At 53.5% G+C, this 12,204-nt stretch overlaps 1 protein-coding gene across 16 annotated transcripts in view; it reads left to right on the top strand.

The window, feature by feature from the left end:
* The window catches only part of EPS15L1 (epidermal growth factor receptor pathway substrate 15 like 1), a 119,788-nt gene that overhangs the window by 94,266 nt on the left and 13,318 nt on the right, over window positions 1-12,204 (top strand). For 6 of the 16 annotated variants that reach the window (XM_030935898.1, XM_010361486.2, XM_030935896.1 and 3 more), the window contains 2 exons: window positions 3,445-3,577; window positions 6,739-6,786. The exons of 4 other annotated variants lie outside the window; for them this stretch is intronic. In XM_030935898.1, the coding sequence (XP_030791758.1) occupies window positions 3,445-3,577; window positions 6,739-6,786 (181 nt within the window). Of the gene's footprint in view, window positions 1-3,444; window positions 3,578-6,738; window positions 6,787-9,326; window positions 10,768-12,204 lie in introns of those variants that run through there. 6 more of the 16 variants (XM_030935900.1, XM_010361487.2, XM_010361492.2 and 3 more) reach the window with 2 other exon arrangements.

The raw sequence follows: 12,204 nt of genomic DNA on the forward strand, positions 1-12,204 counted from the left end.
AGATGGCTGTGTTGGTGTGACTAGATGCTAGAGGCCTAGATGGCTGCCTTTGCATGACTAGGCACTGGAGACTTAGATGGCTGCGTCTGTGTGACTAGATGCTAGAGCCTTAGACGGCTGCATTGGTGTGACTAGATGCTGGAAGCCTAGATGGCTGCATCTACGTGACTAGACACTAGAGTCTTAGATGGCCGTGTCTGTGTGACTACACGCTAGAGCCTTAAATGACCATGTCTATGTGATTAGATGCCAGAGCCTTAGGTGGCCACATCTGTGTGGCTAGATGCTGGAGCCTTAAATGGCTGCATTGGTGTGACTAGACACTGGAGCCTTAGATGGCCGCTTTGGTGTGACTAGATGCTGGAGCCTTAGATGGCCTTATCTGTATTACTAGATGCTAGAGCCCTAGACAGCTGCACTGGTGTGACTAGATGCTGGAGCCTTAGACGCCTGCATTGGTGTGACTAGATGCTGGAGACTTAGACGGCTGCATTGGTGTGACTAGATGCTGGAGCCTTAGACAGCCACATTTGTGCGACTAGATGCTGGAGCCTTAGATGGCCATGTCTGTGTGACTAGGTGCTGGAGCCTTAGATGGCTGCATTGGTGTGACTAGGCACTACAGCCTTAGATGGCCGCATCTGTGTGACTAGACGCTGGAGCCTTATATGGCTGCACTGGTGTGACTAGATGCTGGAGCTGTAGAGGGCTGCATTGGTGTGACTAGATGCTGGAGCCTTAGATGGCCGTGTCTATGTGACTAGATGCTGGAGCCTTAGATGGCCACATCTGTGTGACTAGATGCTGGAGCCTTAGATGGCCACATCTGTGTGACTAGATACTGGAGCCTTAGATGGCCGTGTCTATGTGACTAGATGCTGGAGCCTTAGATGGCCGTGTCTGTGTGACTAGATGCTGGAGCCTTAGATAGCCACATCTGTGTGACCAGATGCTGGAACCTTGGACAGCTGCCTTGGTGTGACCAGACGCTGTAGCCTTAGATGGCCACGTCTGTGTGACTAGACACTGGAACCTTAGACGGCTGCGTTGGTGTGACTAGACACTGAAGGCCTAGATGGCCGTGTCAGCATAACTAGACGCTGGACCCTTAGTCGGCTGCATCGGTGTGACTAGACATTGGAGGCAGAGGTGGCCCTACCTCTAGGACTGTCTGCTGGAGGTGGTGTTAGACCTTTTCCCCCACATCTGCAATCTGTTGCATCCGGATTCTTGAGGGAAATTTTGGGAGTGTGCCTTTGTGCTCTTGACCTGTTCTCTGTCTCTAGGCCTGCCATGCTGGGGAGAAAGTTAAAGACCCCTGGCCCCTCCCTCCATCTCTGCCCCACTCTGATCTTTTCTATGCTCTTGGAGGAACACATGATTTTTTTTTTTTTTTTTTTTTGAGATGGAGTCTCGCTCTGTCGCCCAAGCTGGAGTGCCATGGCGGGATCTCGGCTCACTGCAAGCTCCGCCTCCCAGGTTCACACCATTCTCCTGCCCCAGCCTCCCAAGTTGCTGGGGCTACAGGCACCCGCCACCACGCCCAGCTAATTTTTTGTATTTTTAGTAGAAACGGGGTTTCACCGTGTTAGCCAGGCTGGTCTCAATCTCCTGACCTTATGATCCGCCTGCCTCGGCCTCCGAAAGTCCTGGGATTACAGGCGTGAGCCACCGCGCCCAGCCAGGAACACATGACCATTTTTACCCCTATTTCTGCCTGTTCCTTTTGTTTCCTGTCACAATGTTATCTCTTTGTCCTATAATTTTCTAGTTATTTTGCATTTTTGTAACAATGTGTTTCCTCTGTTAGTAAAAATGTAGTTATTTTCTATTTTATTACACACTTAGTTATTTTCTGTTTTAGTAAGAGTGGTACCTCATCCTTCTTCTGCCCATAGAAAGTGATTTTCTCCCTCCTGGGACACCCCAGCCCCTTCCCTCACATGCCTGAGATGTGCCGGCCCTTCTGCGGCTGATGGAGACCCTGGCTCCCTTGTGCTGCACTGGTGTTCCAAGTGCGGGACGAGCATCCCTGCAGGTGGCGGCGCTTAATATCTGCTCATCACAGGCCTGGAGGCAGCAGGTGCCCGGAAGGGGACTATGCTTGCCCTCCAGGTGGGAGAGGCCTGGAAGCGTGTCTCTGTGGCTCAGTGAGCAGTGCGGGCGTGGGTGGCAGGAAGTGGCCCCAGGGAGAGCCCTGGGAGAGCTCTGAGGGACGGCAGTGGGGTCCAGCCAGGCTCTGAGCAAGGAGAGGGGTTCCTGGTGGACGAGGTGAGCTGAGCTACCCAGCAGGAGACCTGAGTGTGCAGAGCATGGAAATAGGAGGCTGAGTCAGCGGCTGCGGATGCAGTGGGTTCTGAGGACTAAGGAGGCATTATGAAGGGAGGGGTGACTTCAGAGGTGAGCCTGAAAAATCAGGCGGCCGGGGCAGCGATAAAGTCCCTGCATGCCTTAATGAGAGCTTGGAGCTTCCCCGTAGGAAGTGCCTACCTACCTACCTGTGAGACATCGCCTCTTACCTGCCTCCCTGTCTACCACCCACCTGCCTCCCTGTCTCTACCTGCCTGCCCATCCATCCATCCACCCACCCACCCACCCACCCACCTGCCATTCATTCATCCATTAATCCACATATATGTCTATCCATTCATCCAGCTACCATTCTATTCATCTACCCACCCACCATCCATTCATCTATCCAATTGTTATAACTGTCTCTGACTGTCTCACTCTTTAAGCTGGAGGATGTGGTCCGATTTGGGTTTGAGGCAGCAGGTGTGGGGTGGAGGATGTGGATGGGTGTGATGGAGGCTGGCCGAGAGTCCAGGCCAGAGGTGGTCAGAGCCCAGTGGAGGCGGTGTGGGCGTGCTGACCAGTGGGGGTGGGCTGGGCATGTGAGGGTGCGCTCCCACCTCAGGTGCTGTGTGTGCAGCCCAGAGGCATGGAGGAGGAAGGTCTGGTGCCAGCTGACCCAGCACCTGGTGCTGCCCGTCACTAACTGAAGGTAGTGACCACACCAGCCAGCTCAGTGGGGAGGCGGCACAGCAGGGCATGCGCCAAGCACCACAGCCAGCTCAGGGGTGAGGGTGGGGCGTGTCTCTGAAGTGTAAGCAGGAGGCCCAAGGGACCCTGTGTGCCAAGTCCTAGCGTCAGGAAAGACCCAGTGTGCCCCTTGTGGCTGGGGATGCCCTTGGTGCTGGTAGCCCGTGGAGGGATGGGACTGCTCTCTGCTTATCACCCACAGGCCAGAGGGCCCCTGCTGTTGAGGGTGGAGGAAAGCACGGGGCTTGAGAGATACCCCACGTCTGAGCAAGGCCGTGTTGTGCAGTCCGGAGGGTAGGGGGCCTCGCCAGGGCCCTTGGAGCATGAGCGTCTGTTCAGTGGACATCCGTCACCTTTGTTTTAACAACTATTTTTGCCTCTCTTTCGTGTCCTCTCTTACAGCCCCCACCTTCTGGCCCTTTCACCTCCTCCTTGGGAGGGGCAGGATTCTCAGATGACCCCTTTAAAAGTAAACAGGACACTCCTGCTCTGCCTCCGAAGAAACCCGCTCCTCCACGGCCTAAACCGCCCAGCGGTCAGTAAGCTTTCTTCTCTCGCAGCCGCCGCCTGCCGGTGCAGGATGGCGGGGGACCAGGGCCCCCCTGCTCACCAGCCCAGAGTAGCAGCAGATGCCACAGGACCCTGTGTGGGGATCAAGAGGGTCCCCCCGGCCCAGCCACCCAGGTCCACGCAAGCGCCATGTGGGCGTGGTGTGTGCCTCTCGCCTGCTGGCCCTCGCCCCATCCTGTGGGCCCCTGGGCTTCTGGCTCTGTATTGGAGTGCACAAAGCCTTGGCCTTAGAGCCACCCTTGTGACTGGGGGCGCTTCGTGCGGCCTCTGCCCGAGCATGTCAGTGCCACCCCGACACCCCGGCTACACTTTAGGAGCCAGTCATGGCTGGCAGCCCTGTGGCCACTCCAGCCTCTTCTCTTCCATCTTCCTTCCCATCTGTGCTCAAGGAGGACCTGTGGGGGGTGAGGGCAGCAGGAGTCACTTCTTGGTCCAGTCCCTTCCCAGCTGCTTCAGGACTGAGAGTGGAGGGAGTGGGAAATTGTCCTTGGCGGCATCTGATGTGAGGAGGCAGGATGGCTCGGGCTCCCCTCCGCCCCAGCTCGCCCAGGCATCTAGATGCATGGCTCTGAGAAGGGGGCTTCCTGCAGGCCCTTCCCCTCTTCCCCATGGCCAGTGCTGCCAATGTCTCCTAACCTTGGCCCTCAAGGGTCCCCTGAAGATTCTGAAGCCCTTTAACTCACACATGGGATTTCTCTCATGTGATAGAGGTAGGCCAGTGGCCAGTTGACCAGACTCTGAAACAGAAAGCTGTTGGTTCAAGTGGCAGAAGGAGTCGCTGCAGCTCCCTGATCCATTTATCTACCCGGTCATTGCCTATTCCATCTGTGCCCCGGTCTGGGATGCCTCCCATTCTCTAACCTCCAGGCAGTGTTCCCCACACTGTCCTTGAATTGTGGGCAGCCACAGGAGACCCACACACTCCCAGGATCATGCCTTCTGTTACCCGTCTTCCCTGGACAGGGTGTGCCCCCGAGCCCTTTCCATCAGCTCCAGCGAGGGGAGCGGTGCTCACCCTCCTGCCTGCACTTGCCCTTTCCCTGGAATCTGCCGCTGGCCTCACTTTGCAGCCCCCGTGTCATCGCAGGTCCTGGAATGGACCTAGCAGGCTCCGCGTGCCCCCAGCTCACTAGTTACGAGTGACTCTCGGTCCTGCACATGGGCCACCTGTCAGTAGAGGTGAACATAGGAGAAGTTATTTCTAGAACATCGCCTCTCTCCTCCTGTCCCCTGGGCTGGCCATGGCCTTCTCTCAGGAGGATGGGGATCCAGCCTGCAGTGCCCAGGTTGGCTTTCTCGTGGATGAGTCAGGAGAAAAAGTATGACCAAGTATGGGCTGTGTGGATTTAGAGCAGATTTTCTGTGAACTGTTGAGCAGATACAGATGGGTAAAGAGATCATTTCTGTAAGCCACACATCAAAGACATTTACCATCAAGAGGAGGAAAAACAAAACAACAAAGGGACTCCCTTCCATCTGCAAGAGGCCGCCGGTACCTTACACAGAGGCAGTGGCTCTTCAGGGATCCTTGTTGGCCTCCTGATGGAATGGCAGTGGGCCTCTTCACTTGCCTAAAAGATGGGAGCAGAAGCACACATGTACACACACATATATGCGTAATCACAATGCATGCACACAGCTGGCACACACGCGTGTGCACATTCCCACGTGTGGCCATGTATTTTTAATGCATATATGTGCATGCACACATGTACGCTCTTGCATGCACTTGTGTACCCTGTGTATACACACATCCTCCACGCCTGCAGACACATGCATGCATACACCTGTTTGCATGTGAACACACATGCATACAGGTGAGCATGCCTTCACACACATACTGCGTCACATGAGTATTCTCACATGTGCCTGCATGTATGCGTATGCATGCACACACGCACTCTCCCATGCATCCCCTCCATGCACAGTCTCCATGCTTATATGCATCTGCAGACATGTGTGCATATTCACTTGTGAACACACACATGCATTCATAGAGATGAGCAGCACGCACTCACATACTGCATTGTGCATGCCTGCACACACACATGCTCTCATAGATAACAGCTGGGCATGAGCACCCTCCATGCTTATATATGTGCATGCATTCATTGAGACATGCACATACTCACATGTGAACACATACATGCATACAGGTGAGCAGTACACAGATGGTGAGCAGTACACAGATATTGCATCATGCATGCATGCAAATGTGCACACGCATATGTGCATGTGTGCTCATACCCGGGCATGCACACTCTTTGCTTACACACATGTACACACATTTGCACACATGTGCATGTATTCTCATATGGGTGCACACACTTGCCGAGCAGTGCCGTATTTGCTGGGCCCTGAGGAGGAGCCATCCCACTCAACAGTTCACAGGTGCAAAACTTCATTTTCAGTGTTTCATGGAAACCGCCACCCCCGCCTCCCCACGTACCTAAACCCAGCGCTGGGTCTGCCTTTGAACTTTCCCTCAGTTGTCACCTCCCATTGTGTCTCCCCTGCAAGCCTACCCACCCCACTTTGGCTTCTGCTCTTAGTGTACTGTGGGCTTCGAAAGCAGAAAAGAATGCTTGTTAAAAGTAGAATGTTTGATACCAGGGGTTTGGGTGACTTCCTTGGGCCAGTTTCAGGGTTGAGGCTTTTTAGGGAGCTGTTGCACAATTTAAGACCCAGGGGGTCCTGGGCTCCTTGGCTAGTGGCGCAGGCCACTGCATCTTTGTTCTGCTGTGGTCGATGGTTGCTGTGCCCCTTGGTGTTCTGCAGAGATATATTAACTTCGACGGGCCCTTAGGAAGCGCTTGCACAGTTCTTATCGCACTAGGTCCCAGCAAGACCCATGAGAGAGACAGGCCAGGCCATGCCCATTTCCTGGAAGAGGAAAGGGAGGGGGGAGGTCACGGGGGTTCCCTAAGGTCACGCAGCAAGGTGGCAGCAGGGCCAGGTCTACACCCAGTGACCTGCCTCCTGCCCCAAGACAGGAGTAACAAGAACTAAGCCATGAGCTTCAGAACATTCTCTAAAACAGCAAATGCATGTGCGGCATTTTAAGTCCGGAGCAACTGCAGATCTGTGTGGAGGCCTAAATATTTCTCATTTGATTCTTTTACCCAGAAGCAATGGCTGAACAGAAAAATTCTGCATTGTACACGCTGCTGGGTGGTAGGTACAGACCATGTGGTGGTTGCCGTTTGAGCTTGCAGCATTATTTGTGCTGTGATTCCATACTAACCTCTAACAATCAGAACACCGAACACCACGGTTGACCCACTGGTTGACCTTTTGATGAGTCACATGTTGGGGAGAAGTGTTTGGCTCTTTGGGGGGTTGCGAAGGAAGCTGCTCGCCCTCCCCTGGCTCTCTGGTCAAGGGAATTGGAGCCCAGCTCTGCACAATTCCCTTCCCGGTTCCTGGCCACACAGCACAGACCCACGTGCAGCCCAGGAGGCCTCTCTGGTTGTGGGCAAGAGCAGTCAGCAAATGAGTGTCGAGTGAAGTCGTGCTCAGAAAGTTTGCCAGGAATACACAAGGCAGATCTCTTGTTTTCTTGGCTTTAAGACAGGAGATAGTGAATCTAGTCTGTGATTTTTTTTTTTTTTTTTTAAGAAAGCATAAAGTCTAACATTTTCAAACTGCTGGACTTCATGTTTTCTTAAAAAAACAAACAAAAAACCTTTCTGCCTTTCTTGCTACCCTAGCCTTTTTCTGCTCAGGGAGACCACACGGCTAGCACACAGTGATGGCCGCCTTCCCCTGGTCACTCCAGGGCTTCCCAGATGCTATGGCTTTGCGTAAGATGCATGAGTCCCAGTGTGGCTGAGTGAGGAGGAAGGTGAGATGGGAGCCCCTGTGGGCCTGGCGGTTAAGCCGTGAGCTGGTGGAGACAGACTGACTGACAGAAAGACTGAAGGACCCATAGACTGTCCAGCAAGCAGTCTTAAACATCATGCACACAGCGTGACACCTACACTCATGGAAATCACAGTGAAGGAACAAGCTTTTCTGTCATCTCTCCGCCTGGCAAATGGAACATGTCTGATGTCCCATGCTCCTATCCAGGGTTTGTCCATCCCAGGGCACCCAGAGATTTCTAGAACCCTGCTAGGCCTCTGTGCCAGGAAATGGCTGACGTGTGAGGCCAGGACAGGAGAACTGAGGCTGCTTCCTTCTGTCTTCTGGGCGGCCAGTCCTGCTAGAATCCAGGGGACTGCTTAATCAGGCTAGTTTCTGGACGTTGGAGGAAAGGGAGGCTCCAGGTGGGTCACTTAACCTCCCTGAGCCCCAGTTCTCCTGCCTGACCATGGGACCCACTCAGGCCTAGCAGGTGGGTGTGTGGGTGAAGCACCTTGCATGGTGATGTGCTGTGTGTGGTCTGTAGCCCCCATCCCCACCCTGGGGCACAAGGACCGGGACGCAGGCTTCTGCCATGGGCACCTTTTCCAGCAGAGACAGGCTGGGCAGCTGAGGTGGCTGCACACATTCCGGGAGTCATTAATGGGGCCCTTTTCTCCCTGTGAGGTCACAGGTTAGTGGAAATCTTTTCTGTTAAAAAAAGTCAGCGTGCAGGGAGTTGAACGTCAAAGAGGGCTCCAGGGTCCTCTGTGGGTCATTGCTCATACAGGACCAAATGTGAGTTTGGGTCTGAGTCACGTGTGGCTTTTGGTGCTGTCTCTTGTGTTCTAGAGGCTGCAGTTTTCAAATTCCGTGGGAGCTGCTTTTTAAATTTTATTTAAAGCTCAGTTGTGGTGAAATTGACATTTGGTGTGGCCGACATGTGGTGTGGGTGCACAGGCAGACAGATGTTGACCCGGACAGTCACAGGTGGACCCCTCTACCTGCGAACCTGCAGAGGTTCCTCAAGGGAGAGTTCCGGTCACAGCGTACACCTGAGTAGCCCACAGTTGGCCATCTGCTCTCAAGGCCACATACTCAGTTCTTTCTCGATCTCAGCCAGAAAGCATATTCTGGGGGACCACCAAGGGCCATCCCTTGGGGCATGCATGGAGCTTTGGTGTGGGCACTTAAGTTCTCCTTGCCTGGAGGTCTTTTCTAGAAAGGTATATCAAGGTATTAAATAACCAGCAGCTGTCTGTTTTGGGCAGAAGAAACTGGTTTCTTTCAGGCAGATGCAGCACAGACCCAGCAGGCCGCCGAAACCTGTCAGTTAGAGTTAGGTTAAAGTTAGCCATGGCACACACCTCCCCCAGGTAAACAACGGTGTATTTTCTGCAACGGACCGGAGATCAAGATCAGTCAGAGCTCACCGCTGAAGAGTTTCTAGGTAAAAGTTGTTGATTTGCAAAGAGAGAAACAGATTTTTTTTTTTAAGTGCAGGAAACGGCTGTGTGGGTGTCAGTGATTGGGCCTCAGCCCCGTTGCGATAGTGGGATCCTGCGACCGGCCCCACCCTTGCCACTTCCTGCCAGCGCAGCCCTGCGTTGCGGTTCCTGCCTGCAGCGCCCGGTGACACCAGCCAGCGCACTTCCACCGCTAACCAGCCAGTCACCTTTAACCTCTCCCAAATTTAATGATCATTTTATTACTGCTAATGACCTTTTCACCTCCTAAACAAAGCCACATAGGTGATAGTGATGAGCATGATGTCTTTTCACCCCCTCCCCACAATTGCACTAACGAACAGCTTTTACCTAAGTGACATGAGATCCAGTTTAACCAGTGGCTGTCCTGTTTGATTCTAACAGCTGTCTCACCAAAAGAAGAAGACAAAAGTCATTCTTCCCCTTGCAAAACAAGCCCCTCCTGTACCTGTGTGTGGCATCCACCCAGGGTGGCCGTGGGTTCTTGACCTCCCTGTGGTGAGTGCCACACAGGATGCAGCCACCGAGAAAGCGCTGAGGTCCTAAGTGCTGCCAGCTCTCCCTGCTCCTCTGAAACGCCAGACCAACATCGAAACCAGGGCTCAGTGACCTCTCCCTGTCATGTGCCCATGTGGGTCCCAAAACCTTTTGTTGATTGCATAAGATCCACTTTAAAAATGGCATTTCCATTTGAACCCTGCGGTTAGCACCTCAGCCTTGAACTTAACTACTTTAATTCCGTTCCCACGATGATCTCAGAGAGATAATCCGGTGGGTACATGTGAAGTTCTACAATGGGACAAGTGGTTCCACCATCTCAAGGGGCCTGGAAAATTCTGGCACTTGCCTGCCAGCCAGGATGGGGAGGGAGTCCCAAGGAGCCTAAAACGACCAACCAGGCGGAGTCCCTCTTTCCTGCCCACGCCCCCATCCCCCAGCACTGCTGTGGTCAAGGAAGCTTCGGAGCTTCCATGTGAGCCCTCTGTTTCTGTCCTAGGGCTGGGTGAGACCCGCTGTCAGTGCCAAGGAATGGTCCCATTCTGAGAGGGAGGAATGTCAGCCTTGTATGTTTAAACTGACTGCAGGCAGATTGCCGTTTGGAGCACTTTCTGTTCTGTAAAGACCACTGAGTTTGAAAATAGAAGCATTTGCCTACCTGGGCACACTGTACCCAGAGGCGGATCCAGGGAGTGTTGTGTGACTTGATTATCATCTGGCATTCAGTGGGGTGCAAATGCTGGGACCTGGGGGCCTGTGGGGTGGGGTGCAGGCCTAGAAGGGCTGGACTGTCCCACCCCAGCATCTGAGTATAGGTGTGAACAGACGGGAGCTGTCGCCCTGGGGACATCCCTTGCTTGGCGGAGGCTCCACTTGAGGGAGGTAAGGGCCGGGGCAGATGCCTCAGAAGGGGGCTCTGGTTGCAGCTCTGGGCACCACCTCCCTGCTTTTCTGGCGGGGTGAATATGGCCCCTCATCTTTCATCTCTCCCATTCAAAGCCCCAAGTCAGCACCCCTCGCCTGCCACTGCTAACTGCAAAATAGCACATGCACTCGGGCAACGGGGGATCTGGCCATGAAGAGCAGAAGTGGCAGCCCCTCCCCAGACCTGACGCCTTCCCAAGTGTCGCCCACCATGGGAGCTCCTCGTGGGCTCTGCGCCTCAGTTCCTCCCCTCCCAGGGGCTCTTTTGGGTCCTTCCATGCACGACCCCTAACCAGCTCTCAGACTCGCTGCACGGCGTTCTCAGGGATCTTGTTACATGTGGGCAAGGCACCTTCCCACCCTTTGCAGAGGTGGCGTCTGTGACATTGGCAGTCTCCGTAGGGAGGAACAAAGCTGGGCCCCCTTGCTCCGTCAGGGCTCCCCGTGCCTGGCTCATGCATAGATAGCATCTCCCCCTGGAAATCCCCCCGGAGGATGGGGCTGACACCCAGGGGTATTCACGCAGGCTATGTCAAAGGTGCCCGCCAGAGAACAAATGCAGTTTTTCAAATAAGGCAGAATTGTGACACCTGCCAGTCTGTATTATTTTTGTCACGAAGACTGGCTTGTGATTTGTAAATTCATTTCCAAATCACATACCGCACCCTACACACACACACACACACACACACACACACACACACACGTGTGTGCGCACACACCCCCTTTTTTTTCTTCCAGGGCTGGAGCAACCCTTGCCTGGCAGGTTTTATGTAAATGTCATGGGAGCCTTTTGTGGTAACCTCTAGAAAATTGTTATTTCTCACTTCAAATGATATTTGCCTTTTGAGGACCCCAAAGCACGGCACCTTCTCCCCGCTTTCTTCTTCTCTTAATGGCAAGATGAGGCTGCAGCCATCGGGTTCAACAGCCCCCTGCCCACCTCACACACCTCACAGGGCAGGAAAACACACCGGCCACCAGTGGCTCGTAGTAAATATTTGTTCAGCTTTTCTCAACAGTTCAGAACCAAACCTCATCCTGTTCCCTTCAATGCATGAAGCAGATTTTCTCAAAATTTGGTAAATATTTTTAGTGGAAAATCTCAACGCTGCGATCGCAGGGACCTCAGATTCTTATCTCCCAGGGCTGTGCTGCTTGACACAGCTTTGATCTAAGGCAGAGCGCGCGCGGGGCTGGCGCCTGCAGGACTCAGCCTGCGGGTCCCTTATGTAGTCCCGTGTGTTATATTGTAAAAAATGAACTCCCCTCATGCGTCTTAGATGGGAGCCAGAGGAAGACGTTGGCGTGTGTTGGGGAAAAGCACTCTTTTTCAAGACAAGTCCCCAGCAGTGATGAATTTGAGAACCTATACTGTTTTCTCTCTTTCTCCCCTCTCCCTGCAGGTCAGCTTTTCTTCTGGCAGGATGGGGAGGGAGGAATAAGACATATCAGTGGCCTTGGATGAGCTCTGCTGGAGTGGTGCCCCAGCTGGGCCACTGCTCTCCTATGCAGTGTGACTCTCAGAAGCCTGCCAGTTGTATGGGCATCTGTGTTGTGTAGGATGAATGACAGTTGTGGTTGTGTGGGATCACCGGTTGTGTAGGGTGAATGACAGTTGCGTAGGTGTCTGTGTTATGTAGGGTGAATGATGGTTTTGTGTGGTTCACCTGTTGTGTGGAATGAAGGACAGTTGTGTGGGTGTGCCTGTTGTGCAGGATGAACGAGAGATGTGTGGGATCACCTGTTGCGTAGGGTGAATGACAGTTGTGTGGGTATCTTGTGTTCTGCAGGATGAATGACAATTGTGTGGGCATCCTCTGTTGTATAGGATGAATGG

The sequence above is a fragment of the Rhinopithecus roxellana genome, chromosome 8 (genome assembly GCF_007565055.1).
Source record: "Rhinopithecus roxellana isolate Shanxi Qingling chromosome 8, ASM756505v1, whole genome shotgun sequence".
NCBI lineage: Eukaryota > Metazoa > Chordata > Mammalia > Primates > Cercopithecidae > Rhinopithecus > Rhinopithecus roxellana.